At 38.8% G+C, this 23674-nt stretch overlaps 1 protein-coding gene across 1 annotated transcript in view; it reads right to left on the bottom strand.

The window, feature by feature from the left end:
- Positions 1-463: 463 nt before the first annotated feature.
- The window catches only part of LOC128105318 (tripartite motif-containing protein 43-like), a 58759-nt gene continuing 35548 nt past the window's right edge, over positions 464-23674 (bottom strand). Inside the window, exons 3-8 of the mRNA XM_052730355.1 lie at positions 4681-5095; positions 4067-4162; positions 3288-3518; positions 2488-2510; positions 2015-2112; positions 464-981 (exon numbers count right to left, since the gene is read on the bottom strand). Coding sequence (XP_052586315.1) covers positions 464-981; positions 2015-2112; positions 2488-2510; positions 3288-3518; positions 4067-4162; positions 4681-5095 — 1381 coding nt within the window. The remainder of the gene's footprint in view (positions 982-2014; positions 2113-2487; positions 2511-3287; positions 3519-4066; positions 4163-4680; positions 5096-23674) is intronic.

Raw genomic sequence — 23674 nt, 5'->3', positions numbered from 1 at the left:
CGTTCTAGGTGGGAATGAAAATACATCATTTTCTCCTTCTATTCCTTCTTAGGTGTCCTTCATGTAGTCTCTAAAGACCACACTGGGAATCCGGTGCCTGTGGTGTGATGCCTTGTGCAGCCTTGGTGCAGTGGGAAGGGGCTTGGATCTGCCTAGGCTCTGAGTCCTGGGCACTGTTCCCCCAACTTGGAAGACCTTGATTTGAGGGATGTGGGGATATGGGGTAGCATGGGAGGGAAGGCTGGAGGGTGAAAAAGGGATGAGCAGGCATCTGTGGGTGGTATGTAGAGTGAATAGAAAATTTCGTAATAAAGAAAAATGAAAAAAATCACTATGAAAGGAAACGTTCTTTGTAGAATATGTGGACCACAGAATAAAACATAACATAGTCGACCATTATTTCATTTAATAGTATTTTAATATTTAATAGCAATAAATGAGGTAACATTACAGTAGGGAGCACTTAAAAAACAATATGGTGCTGGATTGCAATTTCCCCACTGGAGAAGAAAGGGAAGATAGGGTAATTGAAGGTGCCAGGAGGGTACCGGTATATGAGGGAACTCTTCGCAACATTCACAAAACTTAAACATCCATCCTCACAATCAAGGAACACACCAACTCGGCCCAGTGGCTTCTCTATATAGTGCTGAAATACTGGGCATGTGGTGAGGAGACTGTAATGATTACCCTCCTTCACACACACAAGAAGAAATTCACCCTCAGATTCAATCAGTTGGTCTCTATTCCTTAAGTAGGAATTCTTGCAGACCCCTACAGCCCAGTCCCAAGAGTCCTTCAAATCAATCTCCCAGTAATATTTCCCTGAGATGAAGCTTTGTGATCCCCAGGAAGCCAAATAGCATCCAACAAAATCTGTAGTTGTATCTTTATGGTGAGGTCTGAAGCTCAATCTTCTCATGGCATTAAATAGGTTCATGTTGTAATGCAACATGGTTACGTTATCAAAGAAAATGGACACTGTGGGAAGAAACAACATTTTAGGTAAAATGACAGTTTACATTCTCAGGTGAGAGAGGTCCATAGAATCTTCATGGATTTTAAAAACAGAATGTTAAGACCTGAGATTAAATTTGGCTCAAATACAACAATGTCAAGGATTTCCACAAGAAAAGAGTGGTAGCATGCTGAAAAGACTTTAAATTACACCTGCCTAAGGGAAGATGTGTGCATTGCAGCAAGGGCCAGAGCAAAGGCTGTGCTCATGGATCTACATGAAAAGTTATTTTTATGTAGATATAAGTAGTGATAACTTTCATATTGGTGTTTTTATTTGCATCTAACTGAGCATATTTATACTCAAGGGGAATATAAATATGCTCTGAAGCAGATCCCTGAATGTATCTCTCCTCCTTTATCCTCTGGATCCTCTGATACTCTTTCTCTGTGAGGTTACAATTCACATTTAGATGTATGAGGGGGATTTAGACACTGCCTCATGTCCTATCAATTTGTTTCATTTTCATTGCTCATGATACATGGCTTTGTTAAGTTATTTTATGCTTTTTTTTGGTTCCTTTGGTAATAGGGTCTTTCTAGTTGTCTAGACTGGCATAGAACTCAATGTGTTGACCAGACTGTCCTCAAACTCATTGGCAGTCCTCCACACACTAGGTTTTTGATGCTGGGATTACTAGTGTGCACTTCTTTATCTTGTGTATTTTTTAATTTATGGAGTAAAATGCAATGTAAGAAATTAATTTCTAACACATTGAAAAGAAAATAATCAAATATCTCCATCACTGGCTACACTTCCTTTGAATTATACTGTCCAGAGTGAAATAACCATTCTACTCAATGAACAAATGATAGTCTCTTTTCAGGCACTATTACCTACAACATGATATTTCTGTTTGTTGGTTTGTTTGTGATTCATTAATAATAGAATGTGATTTACCTAGACATATTTCTGGGGAGTTAAATATTTGTGTTTGCAAAGGATATCTCAATACTGGAGGGTACTTCTCATCATCTTATCAGTGAAGACACTCACCTTGGAACTGGTTGTAACTTTCAGTCAGTCCAGTGATGGGTAGGGCATTGAGTTCTGGCTGAATAGCCTGCGGCATGCTCAGCTGCATTGACTCACTCCTGCAAGGAAAAGAAAATATTGATCTGTGTGGTGCTAAATATATCACACAGTGATTAGGAAAAACTTCATTCCAAGTTCAGCCAAACACCTCAGGTGATACAAGCCTGACAACTTGAGTTCAATCCTTGGAGCCTTGATGGAAGAAGAAGACTGTCTCCTGAAAGTAGTCCTCTGAACTGCACACATGTGCATGTACATGCACACACATTCACACACACATAAAAATAACAAAACAAATAAAAGAATCCCAAATATATCACACAAAAACAATTGAGTATTTTCTATGTAAAAGATATCTGCAACTCCTAAGGCAACTTGGACAATTTTATAGCATATTTTTGGGTATCCGGACTTGCACTGATGGCTAAACTCACCTTCTGAACATATCGTCCAAACCCTGCAAAGAAAACAAAAAAAGCTTAGATATCTGAAGAAATGAAATACAATGTTTGTTTCTAAAGTACATATAAATGTCAGTCACGATCACACCAATCTATCCTGGTAAATTATATTCATGTCTTAAGATGATGCCAACCACATAGATTAGCAGAACTCGAATTCTTGATGAAATCAGACTAAAGAGTAAAATTTGAGAAGGAATAGGGTATCGACTGTACATTGCTTTTGAACCCCCAAATGTCTACAAGCCATAGGGATACTTTAGCTAAGGATACTTCAAAAAGGTAGCCACACCCCTGCATGGTGCTTCACATGTGTATTTCAGAATTGCAGGGTTAGAGGCCTGAGCATTACTGTGAGTTGCAAGGTATCATGTACTACCAAATAGGATCATGTCTCAAAATGCCAACCTCCTAAAGGACTCTCAAAACACAGCACTCAAACAGAAGAAACTAAGCCATAGATTACTTTAATATTGTGCACAATATATAAATAGATGTAAAGAATGTTGGAATCAGAAATCACTGAATTTCAGTTATCAGAAAAGCAAGGCACAAAAGCCAAAAGTTAGGACATAATCCTGGGAGAATCTATGGACATAATTTCAAAAAGCTTCTTCTTTCAAGATTATTACAGAATTTTGTTTCTCCAGAAAATTTCTGAAAAGGAAACTCCCTAAAAAAAAATGCAGCAAATGTTGAAAGCTACCTAATATACCAATCACCACTGTGGGCCTCAGACAATAAAGCCTCTTCCTGCACTCCTCCATGCTCACCTGCAGCAGGACCACATATGGCTCCTGGGACATTGCCAGCAGCTCCTGATACATTTCTCTTAGTTCTTTGCTCTTTTGGACCATCATGGCTTCACGTGTCCTGAGTTTCTCTAAAACACATTGGCCTTCGTTTCTCATAGACTCAATGTGTTTCTCTTCCTCTTCACAGAGGAATGGATGCAGTTTCCTATACTCTGTCCTGATCATTTCTTCCCGAAAAGTCAGGTAGTCCTGAAGAAAAAGGGACATTCCCAATCATCTTTGCAAAATATTTTGTCCTCCCTCATTCCATCCTCTTATGCTTAAATTCCACATGACTTGTATAACTCTGATGCATATACTGATTGACTCTATCCACACCTCAGAAAATGTAAATGCCTTAGTTTCATTTATAACTTCCTTAATAATTACACAGGCAATCCAACCCTAAGATGCATTTACACCTATATTAGAGGTGCAGAGGTGCCTGAAGAAAGGATTGATCATTCATATGTTCACAAAGATATGAAACTCTGCATGTAGTAATTAGAATTCATGGTGTAGTCATAAAATCTAATGCAGTGTGCAGAACCATCAGCAATTCACTCATTAGTCCCAGACACTTCAGCCAGAGGCAGACCATTCCTTCTGAGAGCAGAGATATATTATACACTCAGAATTAGAGGTGAGCAGGACACATATTCCAAGTATCATATCCTAGGCCTCATATTCAAATCTTGAATGGCAAATTTTGAAAATATCTGCATCAAGCTGATTTTAAGTATGGTTCTCATACTCACCGTCCAAAGGATTCTCATTTTGTTCTCTGCTTCTAAATTCTCTTGATTTTCTTGGACCTTCTCCCATAAAGATGTCATTTGCTTCAAAAGTTTATCCTGTAAAAAAAACAATGAATATCAATTTTGAAAAATATAACTGATAGACTCTTGGGCAATTAATACAATTATTGTAGTGAGAGTACCAGAATCAAAAATCCTTCATTTTTTTCTTTCTGTAACTATGAATTTTGGAATAGAACATAGAATTAGAAAATGCAGCTTACCCTTTTGCTCAGGTATAGTAATGAATAATTTTGACTACATGCTTGGCTATACCTGACTCCCATGTACTTTTCCTAATTTAGTCTCCAGTCATAGACATTTTAAAAGATAAGAAGTTAGATTTGCACTTTCCAGTGACCTGGGCATAATGTATCATAAAGTACAAATGATCTTTACACTCAGGGTACCCTAAAGGATGTTTACAATCCTAGTCACCCTTTCTTCAGTAGATGTTAATAAAGTACCACCATTCTGAAAACAGTGCCTTTGTCATAATGAGGACCAGCATCTTCCTGTGGTTTTCTAAGCCTACCTCTCTGCAGCTTGCAAGTTCTCTCAGAAGCATCACTTACCATTTGATCCTCAGCAGCTGCTTCAATGGGACAGTGTCTGTGTCCTCTGTGCTCATGGGAGTTTGAGCAGAGTGGACAGAGAAAGATCCTGTTCTCAGCACAGAAGATCCTCTTAGTATCCTCGTGGGTCACACACTTTTGCTCCTCAGAGCTCAGGTCCTTCATGAGGCTGGCTTGTCTGACAATGGACACCAGCTTCTTCAAAACAATGTTGGTTCTCAAGTCCTTCTTCTGTAATGGTTCCTTACACTTAGGGCATTGGACAGGAGGTTGGATGTCTTCCCAGGAAAGGTGGAGGCAGGCTCGACAGAAGCTGTGGCCACAGGTTATGGTGACTGGGTCTGTCAGGCAGCTCAGGCAGATGAAGCAGGTGAGTTCTTTCTGGAAGGCTTGTGAGATGTCTGACTCCATTTTTCTGAAGGAAGAAAAGTAGAATTGCTGTTATTCAATCCCAGAGAAGCCAGAAACAGCACAAAAACTGATGCAAGTTGTGATTTAATTCTGTTTATGGCAAAGCAGGCTTCATTTTCCAGGAACAAAATATCAAGATAAGTATAGGATTGCAGTTGCTGATCTTTCCTCTTTCACTCTTCTTGACAGAAATATAGATTAATCTGATGTCCTTCTGAGCCATTCCACCTGCATCTTTTTTGGAGACTCCCTTCAAATTAGTCAGTGTCTTGGTTGCTGGTCTGAGACATGCTTTCCAAGTGTTTATAAATAAATATACACTAGAGTGATCAAACTCCTTCAAGTCTACATGTTGGCCTTTCACTACAGACATAGGTAGGTTAAACACACTCTTCTTTGTTGGCTATCCAAGAAAACACTCCCTTTTTCACATGGTCCCTAGTAAATGCTTAGCTTAATTTCTGATTTTAGCATCTTAGTCCTTCACATCCTATTATCACGCCCCTTGACACCTGAAGGCAAAATTAGTTACTTGTCTTCTTTCTGATGCAAACAGTTAACAAGAATTAGAATTAGGGGGGTCATAATTCAAGGATATGTCCATCATTGTGGGGAAGAAATGGTGGCAGGACCTTGAGGGAGCTGGTCTCATTGCATCCAAAAATCAGCAAGAAGAAAGCAAGGAACACTTGCTGCTCAGTTCTTGTTCCCTTTTCCTTAGTTTGAGACCTCAAACCATGGAATGGTCAAGTGATCTCATGAGCATTTAGTGTGGATCTTACCAGCTATAGTGAATCTACCCCTCAATAATCCTTCACAGACATCCCCAGAGGTTTCCATATCTATCCTAAATCCCATCAAGTTCAATTCTAGGGTACTCTCTGTGGAAACTTGTTTATCAAAGATACAGTTCCTGGCTTCAGTTTATGGGATGAACCTTGAGGCATAAATGAGGCTCTCATGACTATAGCAGAATTTCCTATTTAATCAACAGGGGCCCATTGTTCCTTCTCTTTGAAGGTCTACACAAAAAAATAATCTTGGATTGACTGAGATAAACATCCCTCAAATAACTTTAGCTTTTGTGGTCTGAAGCAAATGGACTCCATGGCTTTAGCTGGTGGTCCTATTTACCTCCAAAACAATACTAATACTCATTGTCAAGATTATTTTAGCAAAGAGATGGAGACTCAAATGCTGCCTTCCTTAACTTACCTGATGTCCCCATTTAGTATTTTTTTCCTGTACATTAGATACTTCTTTCCAAAATAATTTATGAATTTACAGAAATAATGAAAACTGAATGCAGAATTAAAAAATTGCACCAGATTATAATTAGTATCTACTTTCCTGAATACAATATTGTGATTAGTTTTCTCTGATTTAATCACATGTATACTTCCAACGTAGCAAATCAACCAATAGCAGGTAGAGCCAGTTTTTCGAACATGGTAAATTATTATCAAGCGTTATTTCACATTGTGATGTTTTCCTGTAGTTTACAACAACAGGAAAACACTAAAATATTTTCCTTTGCTAAATAATGAGTTTTCACTTTTATACATAATATTCATAGAATGTATATCTAAATACTAGTAATTATCAATCTGTTCAGAGCAATTATTTTTATATATTATACTTGTAAAATTATTTTAGAAGTGTTGATCTCACATCTGTGAACTACATAAAGAAATACTCTATAAATATTCTCAAAATTTAGAGAAAGATCAAAATTGAAAAGCGGAATATCAGAGCAAAGAAAGACTGTGAATGAATAAACTAAAATTATCTATAGCTGTAACTCACAGTATATATACAAAGCAAGATGACCTTATGGGAGCAAAAGCTCTTTTGAAAATAACCAAATTTTAAACATTTTTAAGCAAAAACCTCAGTTTCATAATAAATTCAAATAGAAAACGACAATGACTTTCAATCTTAAATTGTGCACTCACCCAAGAAATAGTCTCCAACCTCAGCAGTGTTTTGTGGAGACACAGCAATATTAGTTCAGCTCTGGGGTATGATCCTCAGTATGTGGAGGAGATAGATCTAGCAGTCTAAGAGCCAGAATATATGGAGACTCACTCTGTCTGGTCTAGAGAAGAATGGACCTGGCTGGACCCTGGTGTGTCCTTATATACTCTCTAAAGACCACGCCCACTTCCTCCCATGTTGCTTTTACTAATGCTTGCTGTAGGTGAGCTCCTGTAAATAGCAGTATTCTAAATGGATGGAAGATTGAATTAACTCTATGACAAGTATCCACAATCAAAACTACACAACAAGGTTTCCTGAGTTCCTGCTTAGCTGGGTATGGTAGCTCACACCTTTAATCCATAGAGTCCTAGAGAATGGGCTGCTGATGCAGGAGTTTTAGTTCAAGGATATAGAGTGAGAACGTTTCTAAAAAAATAAAGAGAATTTTGCCCTAATATTTCATGTTTCTAAATATTTTGTGGTGTGCTAATATTTTTGCTTTTATTTTTGTAATTTTACAGTTAATGATATCAATCTGTGATTTTAGCAAATATCAACATTAAAGAATTCTCAAAAATTTTTTAGAATTTTGTTCAACTCATTTTTATCATATTCACCTCAACTGCAATTTCTTTGAGATTCATCCCTTTGTCTACCCACTCAACTGTCTGTTCTTTTTTTTTTCTTTTTTTAATAAATACTTGGGGAAGCCAGGCAGTGGTGGCACATACCTTCAATCCTAGCATTCTGGAGGCAGAGGCAGGCAGATCTCTGTGAGCTAGAGGCTAGCCTGGTCTACAAAATGAATTCAAAGCTGTGCTCCAACAATCCACAGAGAAACCATGTCTGAATAAAAAAAACTACTTGATTAACTAAAACCCAAGTGTCTCTGATTTTTCTTGTAGGGAAATTTCTTGATTGAATCATTTGAAGTTTAGGTGGGAAGCCCCACCTAAACTCAGATGTTTGAGGTGTGGGAATCCACCTTAAATCTTAGCTGAAGGCAGCCTATGTAAAAGGACATGGAAGACGGAAACTCTCACATCTTTGCTCTTTGTTCTTTTGCTCTCACTCTCACTGAAAAGTTCATCCCTTCACTCATATAAGAGCCTATTTTGGGGGAGAATTTCTGTGGTGGTACTGTGTTCCCTAAAATATTGTGCACCCTAATAAACTTATCTGGGGTCAGAGACAGAACGGCCACTAGATACAAAGGCTAGAAAATGGTGGCACTCACACCTTTAATCCTAGCATTCCAGAGGTAGAAATCCCTCTGGATCTCTGTGAATTCAAGGCCACATTGGAAACAGCCAGGCATGGTGACACACACCTTTAATCCCAAGAAGGGAGCCTTTAATCCCAGGGAGTGATGGCAAAAACAGAAAGATATATAAGGCGTGAAGACCAGAAACTAGAAGCTTTTAGCTTGTTAAGGTTTCAGGCTTTGGAGCAGCAGTTCAGCTGAGATTCATTCTGGATGAGGACTCAGAGTCTTCCAGTCTGAGGAAACAGGATTAGCTGAGGAACTGGCGAGGTGAGGTGGCTGTGGCCTATTCTGTCTCTCTGATCTTCCAATGTTCACCCCAATACCTGGCTCAGGTTTGATTTTATTAATAAGAACTTTTAAAATTCATGCTACAGATTTCAAAGTATACTGAAGACTAGCTGATACATCCAGCCTGGTAGCTCGCTCGCTCTCTCTCTCTCTCTCTCTCTCTCTCTCTCTCTCTCTCTCTCTCTCTCTCTCTCTCTCGTGAGCCAATATTCATTTAGTTTTGTTCTTCTACATTCAGGGTGGTTGCTACACTTACCTCTTGGGTTTTAGTTAATTCCACAAGTAGTCAAATTGACAACAAGAAATAGCCATGAGAAGGGCTGACCACTTTGTGTTGGATGATCAGTTAGGGAGCTAATCCCTAATAGAGCCTAATTCTTTGTCTAGGGATGGGACTCTCAAATTTCCCACATTCATATCAACATATTCATTGTTCTGGTCTTGTTTATGCAGTCATTTCTGGGAGAGAATGTTTCACAGTACACTTCCTGGTATTCTGGCTCTCACTGTCTTTCTGTCCCCTCTTCCACAATATTTCTGGAGCCATTAATGTAGGATATAGAGGTATCTGTTGGGGTTCAGATCCCCATGATCTCTTGATTTTTACATTCTGTCCAGTTGTGGTATTCTGTGAGTGTCTGCCTGTATTGCTGATCGCTTCCTTTCTATATTCTTGTAAATAAGCATGACTGGGTTTTTCTTACTTGATCTGAAATCTAATGTATTCTTCACTTTAATAATACAACCAAATCAAGGATAAGTTGTTTCAGGGATTGTGAATTCAAGGCAATGACAGGAACAACTACTAAGAAGACTAAGAAAAATGTGTTTAATATTATTTGCCATGCCAGTTGTCAACATTGAGTTGTGTTTAGTATTTAGAGAGCACAAGGAACGATAATGGGTATCTTAACACAGGTTCCAAGGAGTGAGTAAAATATTGATAAGAAAGATGATAATATTACATGCAACTTACACATTAAGTGCTGGGTGAGGGAACTGGAGTTGGCAGACTGGTGAAGATTTCCTGTATGTAAAGTTTATTTAGACTTCTAGCTATAAATATGGTTCAGATGGGATTATTCCTAACTGGAGTGAGCAGGAATCCTATTGATGGTGTCATGACCTGTGCTATCATTCATACTGTGGCTTCTATGTAGCATCTTCTAGTGTTTGAATTAAAATCACTACAGTAACAGGTGTGACCTGATTGAAGACCAGGAGATGAATTTTCTTTGCCTCTAAAGTCGCAGCCAAATCCTGGAAAGCCTTAAGCCTAGTTGAAGCCATTTAGAATCTGCCTTTGAGAACACTAGGGCAAAAGAAGTTCGATGATTTGGTTCTTTTCAGGAAAACTTGGGATGTGAACTAAGCTTTATGTGGAGCTCCCTGATCCTTATCAGGATGAGGAAGAGAGGCTACAGGATGAAGGCATCCTGAAGTGGAGGTTGATGTGTTTCCTCCCTTGGGAATTCTCTGTTTAGATCTATTCTCCATTTATAACGGGGTTAATTGTTTTCTTGATATTCAGTCTTTTTAGTTCTCTATATGTTTTAGGTATTAGCCCTTTATTGGTTGTGTAGTAGTTAAACTTCTTTTCCTATTCTGTAGGCTGCCACTTTGTCCCAGTGATGGTATCCTATGCCAAACAGAAGCTTTTCAGTTTCATGAGGTCCCATTTATTAATTATTGTTCTTAGTGCCAGTGCTATTGGTGTTCTGTTCAGAAATCTTTCCTGTTCCAGTGAGTTCAAGGCTATTCCCCAATTTCTTTTCTATAAGATACAATGTATCCGGCTGAGGTCTTTGATCTATTTAGGGTTGAGTTCTATACAGGGTGATAAATATTGATGTATTTAGATTCTTCTACATGAGGCCATACAGTTTGACCAGGTACACTTATTAAAGATGTTGTCTTCATTTAATATTGTTTTTCAACTTTTTTATTAATAAAAATTCCAATGTCCATTGTCCATAAGTTTATGTATTTATGTGTAGATCTTCATTTTGTTTCCATTGATCAATGTGTCTATTTTTATGTCAACACCAAACAGATTTTTATTACTATAGCCCTTTAACACAATTTGAACGATGATAGTGATATATGCAACGGTTTTTTTTATTGTTCATGATTGTTTAAGTTTTCCTGGGTTTTTGCCTGTTTGTACTTGTGTTTGTTTGGTTTCTTTGTTTGTTTGTTTTTTGTATTTCCATATGAATCTGGTAACTCTCCTTTCAAGATCTCTGAAGAATTGTGGGTCTGGAAACCACCGAGATGCCCCTCAACTGAAGAATGAATTAAGAAAATATGGTACATATACACAATGGCATACAACTCAGCAGAGAAAAACAATGACATCATGCAATTTGCAGACAAATGGATGGAACTAGGAAATGTCATCCTGAGTGAGGTAACCCAGACTTAGAAGTACAAACATGCTATGGTACTCACACATAAGTGGGTTCTAGATTTAAAGCAAAGGATAATCAGACAACAACCCACAACTCCAGAGAAGCTAACTAACAAGGAAGACCCAAAGAGGGATGCATAGATTGCCCTGGGAAGGGGAAATAGATGAGATCTACATGAGTAAACTGGGGATGAGGAGTGGGAAATGGAGAGTATGGGATATGGGATGAGGATATAAGAAAATGGGACGGTTGAGATAGAACAGGGATGGAGTGGGAATGCAATGAAAGAAATACCATGATAGAGGGAAATACATGGGAATAGAGAGAAACCTGGTGCTAGGAAAGCTGCCAGGAATCCCCAAGCATGACCCCAGTTGGAGTACTAGAAATAATGGAGAGGGTGCCTGAACTGAACTGGCTTAGCCCAGTGATCAGACCGGTGAATACCCTAACTGTCATCACAGAGCTTCTCTCCAATGACTGATGGAAGCAGATCCAAAGATTCACAGCTAAGCACCATGCAGAGCTCTAGGAGTCCAGTCGAAGAGAGAGAAGAGGGATTCTATGACCAAGTGCCTCAGGATCATAATGGGAAAACCTGTAGAGACGACCAAACCAAACTAATGGGAACTCATGAAAGTTGGGTCAATGACTGTGGAGCCTGCATGGGACTGGTCTAGGCTACCCTCTGCATGGCTAGACAGTAGTGTAGCTTGATCTGTTTGGAAGGACGACCTGGTAGTAGGATCAGAATCTATCCCTGGTACATGAGCAGATTTTTTGGAGCCCACTACCTTTGATGGGACACCATGTGTTGCCTTGAGTCAGGAGGATGGTCTTGGACTTGCCTCTACTGGATGAGACTCCTCATGGGAGGCCTTGCCTTCTTGTGGAGGAGACTGGAGGGTGGGTTGGGAGAGGGAGGCTGGGGAGTGAGAGGAGGGAAGAGGGGGATATTTGATTGGTGTGTACAACTAAGGGAAAATTTTTCTTATTAAAAAAAGAAAAAGAATTGTGGACCAGCCGTGGATTTTCACTCCTTTAATCTTAGGAATTGGGAGGCAGAGTGGACAGATCTCTGTGATTCTGAGGCCAGCCTGGTCTACAGTTCAAGTTCTACAACAACCAAGGCTACAGAGAGAAACCCAGTCTTGAACCAACAACCTGAATAAAGAGAGGGGGATCTTTCTTGTGATGGTGACATAAGCCTTTAATCCCAGCACTGGGAATCAGAGACAGGAAGATCTCTTTGATTTCAAGGACAGCCTGGTCTATAGCCTGGTCCAGAACAGACAAGGCTACACTAAGAAACCCTATCTCAAATAACAAATAAAAGCAAGCAAGTAAAAATGAAAGAAAGACAGGAAGGAAGGAAGGAAGGAAGGAAGGAAGGAAGGAAGGAAGGAAGGAAGGAAGGAAAGAAGGAAGGAAGGAATAAAGGAAGGAAGGGAAGGAGAGAGAGAGAGTAAGAAAGAAAGAAAAATAATTTTTTTTCAAGTGTTGATGGTACACAAATTTAATCCCACCACTAGGGTGTGTAGAGGAGAGCCAAGTCTACATAGAGAAACCATGTCACAAAAAATCAAAATAGCCTAAGTCAAACTGACATTAAAAGAGCTTTCTAACTCTAAACTAGACCCTTAGTTCCTAAGACTAGTATCCCTTTTATACTCTAAGCCTAATTAATAAATTAGTACTTTTAGCAAATATGTGAAAACAAACAAACAAATAAAAACTACTTTGAAATGAAGTGCTCTTTGGGAAATATGTGGACCATGGATGAAAAGGAAACATATTTTCATTTAATAGTCTTTTAATATTTCATAGCAATAAATGAGGTAACATTACAGCAGGAAATACTTGAAAAGTACTAAAGTACTGGAATACAGCTTCATATTCTCATATGTGGCCACTGGAGAGGTAAGGCTTGACAGGATAATTGAAGATGTCAGGAGGATACAAGTATATGAGGAAACTCTTGGCAACATGCCCAAAACTTAAACATCCATCCTCACAATCAGGGAGCTACCCAACCCAGCCCAGTGGCTTCTCTATATAGTGCTGGAATACTGGGCTTGTGGTGAGGAGACTGCAAGGATTACCCTCCTACACACACAAGAAGAAATGCAACCTCGATTCAATCAGTTGGTTTCTATTCCTTAACAAGGAATCCTTAGAGACCCCTACAGCCCAGTCCCAAGAGTCCTTCCAATCCAGCTCGCAGTAATATTTCCCTGAGATGAAGCTCTGTGATCTCCAGGAAGCAAAATAGCATCCAGCATAATCTGCAGATGTATCTTTATGGTCTGAAACTGAATCTTCTCATGGCATTAAATATGTTCACATTGTGATGGATAATGGTGATGTGTTCAAAGAAAATGTGTACTGTGGGAAGAATCAACATTTTAGTTAAAATGACCATTTACATTTCTCAGGGGAGCAAGGTCCATAGAGTCTTCTTGGATTTTAAAAAGAGAAGGCTAAGACTTGAGGTTAAGTATGGCTCAAATACATCACAGTCAAGGATTTCCGCAAGAAACAGAATGGTTAGATGCTGTAGAGGAGGGAGCCTTTTTTAATCAATGAAGTAAAATCCAGTAGAAGAAATTAATTGCTGAAGAGTTTAAAGTAAAATAATCAAATATCTCCATCATTGAGTACACTAAAATTGAATTAGGCTGTCCTGAATTACTTAACCATCCTTTATGTCTCAAGGAACAACTGATACTCTCTTTCAGCCACTATCACATACAACATGATATTGGTATTCATTTATGTTTGTTTATTTGTAAGATGACCACATGAAAAAATAGGATTAGAATGTGACTTACCTAGTCGTGTTTCTGGAAAGTTAAAATATTTTAACAATTGCAAAGGTTATCACATTATTGAGAGGGACCTCTGGTCATTTTATCAGTGGAGACACCTTGGAATTGGTTGTAATTTTCAATCAGTCAAGTGATAGGTAGGGCATTGAGTTCTGGTTTCATAGTCTGGGGCATGCAGAGCTTCATTGACTCACTCCTGCAAGGAGAAGATAATATTGATCTACCTGGTGCTAAAGGTATCATCACAGTGATTAGGAAAAACCTCACTCCAAGTACAGCCAAATGGCTCAGGGGATAAATAAATCTCTTGTTACACAAGTCTGACAATTTGAGTTCAATCCACGGGACCCTTGATGGAAGAAGAAGACTGTCTCCTGAAAGTTGTGCTCTGACCCGCACACATGAGCAATGGCACAGGTGGATGCACACTCACACGCACACATAAATATAACAAATCAAATAAAAAAATCCCAAACACATCATACACACACAATTGAGTATTTTCTATGTGAAAGATATCTGCACATTGCTAAGGCAGCTTGTTCTATTTCATAGCATATTTCAGGGTATCCTGGCTTGCACTGAAGGCTAAACTCACTTTCTAAACATGTCATCCAAACCCTGCGAACAAAAAAGAAAAACTTAGATTTCTGAGGAAATGGCATACAATATTTGTTATAAAGTTCACATAAATGTCAGTCACCATCACACCTATCTATCCTGGTAAATTATATTTACGTCTCAGGATAATGCCAATCAATCAGATTGGCAGAATTTGAATTCTTGATGAAATCAGATGACAGCAAAATTTGAGGAGGACGTAGGTATTGATTGTACATTGATTTTGAACCCCCACCTGTCTGCAAAGGTAACTTTCCCTGAGCTTGCATGGTTAGAGGCCTGAGAATTACTGTGAGTTGGAAGCTACTATGCACTACCAAGTAGGATCCTACCTAAAATACCAACCTCCTAAAGAACATCTGAAAAGCACAACTTACAAACAGAAGAAATTAAGCAATAGCTTTCTTTACAATTGAGTGTAATATCCAAGCAGAAATAAAAAGAGTGTTGGAAATACCAAATACTGAATTTGGGCTTTCAGAGAAGCGAGCTACAAAAGCAAAAAATTAAGACATGTTCATTGGGGAATTTACTAACACAATTTCAAAAAGCTTGTTCTTTCAAGGTTATTACAGAATTTAGTACCTAGAGATTATCGCTGAAATGGAAAACCCCTGACATTAATGCAGAGAATATTGAAAGCTACATTGGAATAACAATCACCAGTGTGGGCCTAAGACAATAAGGCCTGTCTAGGGTATACAGTGAGAACTTGTATAATAAAAGAATAAAGAGTAATGTTGCTACAACATTTTACTATTTCTAAATATTTTGTGGTGTGCTTATGTTTTTGCTTTTCCTTTTGTAATTTCACAGTTAATGGCAACAATCTGTGGTTTTAGCAATTATCAACATTAAAAAATTCTTAATAATTATTTGAGAATTTTTTCAACTCATTTTGTCATATTCACCTCAACTACAATTTCTTCGAGATTCATCCCCTTTCTCTACCCACTCAACTTGCTGTTCTTTACCCTTTTTTTAAATACATGGAGAAGCAGGACTGTGGTGACACATGCCTTTAATCCTAGCATTCATAAGGCAGAGGCAGGCAAATCTCTCTATACATAGATATAGAAGTAGGATTTATTAGAATGACTTACAGTCTGCTGTCCAGCTAATCTAACAAAGACTGGCTATGAATGGAAAGTCTATGAATCCAGAAGTACTAGGTCAGAAGCTCCAAGATAGGTGTCAATGTGTCCTTTGACTCATTCACCCTAAAGGTCAGTCTAGTGTGAGGAGCACAGGCTGGAAATGAGCTCACATACAGCCTTTGTTCTGTTCCTGTCCCCACTGACACCTTGTACACATGATAATGTAGACCCAGAATACAATGTAGTTACCTACCTTGAGCTACAGTACTTGATACCTTTCTCAACTCCCAGAGTTGTACTTCAAAAGCATCATTCTGTGGGCTCATTCTGCCTACAGAAGATACAGTCATATCAGTTCACACCAGATCAGCCTCAGCTTTCCACTGGTTCCTTGACATCTTAGGTTACATAAGGTGCTTCAATGAGGCCAGACTACTCACTCTGCCATCAACCCATAGAGTACCCTTTATATAAAGATTTAATGAGGGTTGCAGAGATGGCTCAGAACTCAAGAGCACTGGCTTCCAGATATCCGGAGTTCAATTCCCAGCAACCACATGGTGGACACAACGATCTATGATGAGATCTGGAGCACTCTTCTGGCACCCAGGTGTACATGCAGGTAGAACACTGTATACATAATAAATAAACAAAAAAATAAATAAATAGAAGTTAGTACTTCAAGAGTTTAGAAAAAAAGACTGAACAGTAAGGAGGTACTGTTATAAGTCCTTCAGGACCAGCCAGAAGAGGATTAGCTTCTTCTGTATTATTGGGCCCACACTACAAGACCTTCGTACTCAGGTTCATGTCATTGACTATAGAGAGTTGTGATCCATTGACAGTTCATTCTATCACAACTCACCAATCAAAAGTGAGCACCACATGTACACTTTTTCCCCAGACTACATCAGAATACACACAATTTCCAGGGAGAGCTACTGATTAGAACCTGAGGCTGGGAGTTTTGGAAGTAACAGAGGTAGGAAGGATGGGTGTTGTGGTAAAGATCATATTTTTATTTGTAAGTTGATTTCATCTGTATTGCCTGCATTTGAATGTCTCCATATCTCTTGCATGCCGGCCAGCCAAGACCAGAAGAGTGCATCAGATACCCTGGAACTGAGTTACAGATGAATGTGAGCAGCTATACGGGTGCTGGGACTCAAATCTGGTCCTCTGGTAGAACAGACAGTGCTCTTAATCAAAGAGTCATCTCATCAACTCTCCCAAATCATCTTTAACTGACTGTGGGGTTTGGTGTCATTGTTTCTATCCCTCTTTACAATTATGCCTGGAAGGAGTAGTACACAAATCTCCATGAAAATCTACACCTCACTGATACATTCCCCACTGCTTCAGCCTGCCAGCAGAAGGTACAATCTGGCTGTGTCCTGGATCCTCTCCTATAGAGTCCAGTAGGGCATGCTGTTACTCTCCAGGAAAGCTTGCTTTACTGTCGATGTTCTGCTGTTGTTCAACATCTGTGTCTCCCACCTGGGCTATATCTGCAAGAACACCAGGACAGATTGTACCAGGTGAATTCATGCCAGTGCACACAAAATTAACCCCAGTTCTTCTTGGGATTTTCCATGGAGCATCTATGGCAGAATCATTTCCTCTCATTTAACTTTCAACTTTCCTTCTCTACAAGAATCCTGATTCAGGCTTCTTAGGAAGGAAACACTAAGAGATTTCCTGAACAAGAGACATATTTCAGATACTTACAGCTTCCTAGCATGTTGGAAGCCACCTGCAATTATGAAACAGAAAGCATTGTTAAGATGGGCTATACTATATACTTCACAATGGTCTGGTTTTCTCTTCAGGACTTACAGAAAATGGGAATATAGCTCTACTGGTACTGCATATGACACCAGTACAGATGGAAAGAGCCTTCCCTGCACTGTACTTCCCAAGTCCATTAACACTTCAAACAAATCCTTAATAGAACAGGGAAAGTAATTTCTGAGGGAACTACTTCTATAATTCAATTTTAATAGATGTGGTGATGTCAACGAAACCAGAGAGCTGGAGACCCAGTGGCAGGAAAACCACCTGAACTCCACAAAGGAAACTGTCTTTCAAAGAGTAACACACATGGAACTCAAATAGAGCTGTATTTCTATAGAAGACACTGTAAGGTGTTCTTACAATATGTCTGGATTCTGGAACATGTATATCACCTGGGAAATCTAGGAGAAAACAGAGTAACTGTGAGCATGTTGGCAACTAATGATTATAAAACACTCAGGGAATATTCTCAGTATGCACATGTGTATGGAGATAGCTTGGGCTGCTGTGGGCCATCCTCAAGTATAGAAGGATGGTCCAGAAAACAAACAAAAAAATTAAAAAAAAACAGAACAAAATAAGACATAGGATCCTTGTTCCTCAATTAAAGACCCTTTAAACAATATAAAATAAATCCAGCTGATTCACACTTTGTGGCATATACTTATAATTCCAGCATTCAGGTGGTAGCTAAAGGAAGACGAGGTTCATGGTCAACTTCAACTACATTGTGACATAGAGGCCAGCCTGGGATAAATGTGTCCCTGTCACAAAATTATATACATATATATATATATATATATATATATATATATATATATGTATATGTATATATATATGGCATAATTTCTAACTGAATTTGAAGTATTTATCCTTACACTCACAGGTCAGTGTAGAATTAACCATCCAACAAAACAATTTGAAGAAGAAAGGGGGCAGGGCATGGGGATGGTCTGAGGGTGGAAAAAGGAAAATGATATAATTTAATTTCAAAAAGTAAAAAGCTTCAAAGCATAGTATGTGTGATCATTGAAACTTGTTATGTGTCACCAGCAGGCATTTCTCAGAACTGCACAGGCTGCTCAACCAAATCTTTCTTTGGTTACTGACAAGCTAGGTTGGAAAATCTTATTGCTCACAGTGCTATTCGAAAGTGTACTATAATATTTCAGTATTTTTTTATGTTTTGTGCAAGTTTCTAAGATATGAGTCCAGAATCTACAAAAGTAAGCCACCTTGTCCTTCATGATTGTTTTTAACTCCAAAGGTCTCTGGGAAATGATCAGACACAGCAGGGAGTCTTTGGACATTTAACATGAGTGACTTCAAGCATCTGTGGATGTGACCTAGTTTAATATGCAGTTAACAGGACATGGAGGCAGTTTGCCATGAAGGGGCAGCATCTCTGAACCACATGGTAAACTCCCATCCCTGCTGACAATGCTCTCGAATTTTCTTAAATATATTTAAGGCTCACCCATGGAAGCAAGAGCAATGGATTGCCCAGAGAGATTTCTTTTTTAACTTTCTGCTTTTGACTTTGAGTCAGGGATTCTTCATTTTTGTTCTGAAGCAGGGGTTATAACAATTCCCAGGCACAAATGTTATGAAGACCAGCAGAGCTAATAAAGATCATTTAAAGTGTGTGTGGGAGCATGAACTATGTACTCCATAAACCATCACCCCGCACACAATCACATACACTCAGAATCACAAGACATTGAAGCACATGAAACCCTAACATTCTTTATGCACACAGCCTCATGGAAATCTATGCAGATACTTGACTGTAAAAGGGTATCTAGAATACCTTTAAAAAATCATGTTGTCTGTTTTGCTCCTTCCAGAAACAGCAAGTTGGGTGGCCTTTCAAAGAGAAGACAGTAAGGGACACCCTACCTATCTTAGCATTTACATTTTTCCTCACCAAGGACTTAAACAATACTTACAACTTCCCAGGCTCCCTGAAATTATGGAAACAAAGACGTTGAGGGTAACATCATGGGACATGCAGGCACATGCCTTTGTTTTTCTTTGTCAGTAATGAAAAGGCATGGCAATCACTGCCAACACTAATTGCTGATAAAACAAAGATAAGATATATCTGTGACAAACCTATGATTGTTTCCTGAATGATGTATCTCTAACCCTCTGTCAGTCCCCAGTCACAAAATAGTAGATCCAAGGAAGAAGCATTGTTTTCCAGAGGAACAGGTAGAGCATCTATTCTGTACCTGTCTTGCCATTCACAAATGCTCTTTATCATAAGCTGTCTGTTGGCAAGAGCCTGTTCTACTACTACAGAAAATACAGCATAGTATATATAACACTCACTGTCATATTTTAATAGCCAAACTCAAACAAAATAGGAAATTCAGACAGCAACGTTTCTATTTCTGTCATAGAAAGGTCACCTTACCTCATTATGAGGGTCCAACTCTTCCTCTATACAAAAAGAATCTGTTTAGTATCAGGGACATTTGTAGAACCTAGGAAGACAGAGTTACTGTTAATCACTGGTGCTGTGGGCCATGGCTTCCTGAGAGAACACTGCTTAGCTTACACAACAGGCTTATATGTATGGCTATGCTCTGAAGGCTAGACCAAGTGACTGTAGGAGCATCCTCATTGAAGGCACTGAGTCAACAAGAAGCAGGGAAGAAATGAAAAGTGGAACACTTGCAGTGTGCTGATGGCAACAAAAGACAATAAGATAGTCCTCCAATGGTACAAGCTTCCCATTACTCCTATCAATCACTTGAGGACCAGACGGTCTTCTAAAACCAGGAAACAATGTGAGTTTTAATTTATGCTAAGTGCCATCTAGTATACACTCTCCAGGGTACACAAAGGAACATGGTTTGTGGAGTGGCATTGGTGAACATGAGAAAATAAATACCATGATAACTTCTGGGTACCTCAGAATGCTGGAAACGAAGCAAGGCTCACAGGAATCCAGGAGCTAATTCAATGAACCATGTAGCATTGTAACATCTAGTGGCACCATGCTCCATGTTCAGTGTATGAACTACAAAGGTGCAGTCACATACTGGAGAAAGGAAAACCTAAAATGCTGTTGTGTTGAAGCAGCACAGCTTTTCTCTGGAATAGATATGATTTTTAAAGTGGACTAATAGAGCTATGTAATTTTTATCTTTAGAGTAGAAAAGCCCTTTCCCAAGTCATCTGCTAAAAGCTTTGGCAGACCATGATTTTTCTGGTGGTTTCCTGTGGTGATAGGCATATTCTGGGGCAAATAGTCCATAAAATGAAATGACAATAAAATGAGTATCATGGAGATGATTTATTCACTTCCTACATTCTTTTGGTAATCTACGCCCACTCTTATGGAAGACAATGTACACACACACACCACACACACAGACACACAGAGTTCCAACTACAATCAAGACATGAGGCTTTATCTCTTTTCCCAGTGACATTGAAGCTCTGTTCATATAGGAAGGTAAAACCCTCCAGTGTATTGAAGTTCCCTTCCACAGACACATAGAATCTCATGACAAAGACTAGGACACTTGCTGGTTGTATGCAGTAAAACTCATCCCAATCATTAATTTACTATTACAAAAAAAAAACCAGAAACACATGAGAAAGAGAATAATCACTGTAAACAAGTCATTCACAAAGTCACTAAAGAAACTGTAGATTTAAAACACACAGGAGCAATAACCAATTTCAAGGTAGACAAAACCATTTTAGAGCAATGTCTGACTAACAACAAAAACCGTAAGGTATATTTGAAAACATGAAATATGGCCATGTGAAGAAATGTGCTACTAAAACTCAAAGTTTTTAATTGGTAGCTTTAAAAGGACGTTATCACAATATTCATATCTTAGTGTGAAACTTAAGACTTAGATACTAACTTGGAGAATTGTACAATTCGGCAGACTAGAAAGGGAACATTAATTGGTAGGGAGAAGGAAGGAAGATATTAGGGGGAGTCATGACTGACACAGGTGACATGAAGGGAAAAGGGGGAATAATGGGAGGGAGTTCTGAGTGGGGAGAGGGATGGGAGAGTAGAACAAAGGAGGGATAGCACTGAGGATGTTTGAAAAGAGTAAATGGAAAACTCTCAGATTAAATATATACACAAATAGTCATACAAAAATGTAATTTGAATTACTCCATACTGGGAATCATCCCAGAAGCCAGGTCTTGCCATACAAACATTTGAGTGCCTAGAAATTTGGCTTGAGGTAAAGAACACCTGTCTTTTGCAGAGGCCCTAGTGTTGATTCTCACAATCTACATGGTGTCTCATCACCATCTGTTGTAGCTGGAGTTTTCTCCAGTCATGCCTGGACCACAATCAGGACAAATCTCTCTCATGTGCCAGTCCCACAGCCGCTTAGACCCAACCGAGTAAACACATAGAAACTTATATTACTTACAAACTGTATGGCTACAGCAGCATTCTTGTTATCTAGTTCTTCTATCTTAAATTAACCCATTTCTATTAGTCTATAAGTTGCCACATGGCTCATGGATTACTGGTACCTTACATCTCACTTGTCATGGTGGCGGCTGACAGCATCTCTCCGACTCAGCCTTCCTGTTCCCAGAATTCTCTTCTCTCCTTGTCCCACCTATACTTCCTGCCTGGCTACTGGCCAATCAGTATTTTATTTATTAACCAATCAGAGCAACACATTTAACATACAGAACATCCCACAGCAATCTGTAACTTTAGTTCCAGAGGATCTGAGCTGTCCTCTGACCTCTGAGTGCATTAGGTACTCATGTGGTGTACTAACATAAATACACGCAGGCAAAACATACATACACATAAGATAAAATAAGTCTAAATTATTTTTGAAGCCCAGTGTCTGTGAGTAGATGTGTATGTGGGCATGTGCATTGGCTTGTGGTTCATCCATGCCTGTAGTTGAAGGTTTTTCTGTGTCCTGGCCTGCCAGTAGTCAGGACAAATCTCTCCCACTCATGTCCCCCAAGTAAACGCACAGAGGCTTATATTATAACTGCTTGGTCATTAGCTCAGGCTTATTACTGGCTGGGTCTTACACTTAAACTAACCAATAATTCTAATCTATAGTTAGCCACCTGGCTTGGTGCCTTTTCTTAGTTCTGCCTTGTCATCTTGCTTCCTCTGTCTCTGGCTGGAGACTCCTGACTCAGCCTTTCTCTTCTCAGAATTCTCCTTGTCTGCTTACCCCACCTATACTTCCTGCCTGGCAACTGGCCAATAGCACTTTATTTATCAACCAATCAGAGCAACATATATTCACAGCATACAGAAGGACATCCCACAGCACTTCTCCTTTTCTGTCTAATGAAAAAGGAAGTCATTTCAACTTTAACAGAATAAAATTACATATAATAGAACAGTTATCAAGCAAGAATTACAGTTACAATATCTAGTCTATTTGTATTTGGCAAAATTAAAGAAAATATTTTATCATCTATCCTATATTTGTGAGTCTAAAGTTTCATATCTAATTTCTCTTTTATCATAACCAAGCAAAATTATAATAATAACTATGTAGTCTTCAATTACATCAAAGACCTCAGAAGGATATAATATCACCTAAGTAAACAGGAAATCCATTGTAAACAACTTACAAAAATCTAGAATGACAGAGACAACTGGCTACCCAGAGAGTTACCCAAAGTTCCTCTGTAATGTTGGGGTATCTCTCTTCAGCCCACAGGCCTAGTCTCTCAGTCATTTTTTCTCTGTTTCCTGTAGAAAGTTTGGCAGCCTCCTCTGTGACGCAGGAACCTGAAGAACCATCTTGCCTTGTAAAGGTCAGTGGTCACCTTCCTATGGGTCCTGCATGTCCAGTCAGTTCAACATTTTGTCAATCAGTCCAGGCAAGAACAGATTCTTGCCCAAATGGCTAGTTTTGCCAAGAATATAAACTCTATGTAGAGTGTGTTTAATGTACATCTTTGTCTTTGAAGTAAATGGGTCCTGCCAGGAGCAGTCGTTTCTCACTCTCCAGAAAAGTCTAAGTTTTTAAAACATTATAAATGCCAGATTCTGTAGCTCTATGAAGTGTTTGAAGATTACCTACCTAATTGAAATATATCTATGTATATCTAGAAAACTTAACTAACATGACTACAAGTTTGATGATCATGGATGATTAACTATTAATCTCCATTTCTTAATAAAATATTACAATTTTAAATGAGTTGTATAAACATAATACCTTAAACAAGAACGGAAATATATATAGTTAACAAAATTAACTTTAAATTTGTAACAATAAACTAAAATCCATAGCAATGTAAAATATTTTAAACAAG

The sequence above is a fragment of the Peromyscus californicus genome, unplaced genomic scaffold (genome assembly GCF_007827085.1).
Source record: "Peromyscus californicus insignis strain IS unplaced genomic scaffold, ASM782708v3 Scaffold_11__1_contigs__length_118956290, whole genome shotgun sequence".
Taxonomy (NCBI): domain Eukaryota; kingdom Metazoa; phylum Chordata; class Mammalia; order Rodentia; family Cricetidae; genus Peromyscus; species Peromyscus californicus.
This window is presented reverse-complemented; position numbering and strand designations above follow the sequence as displayed.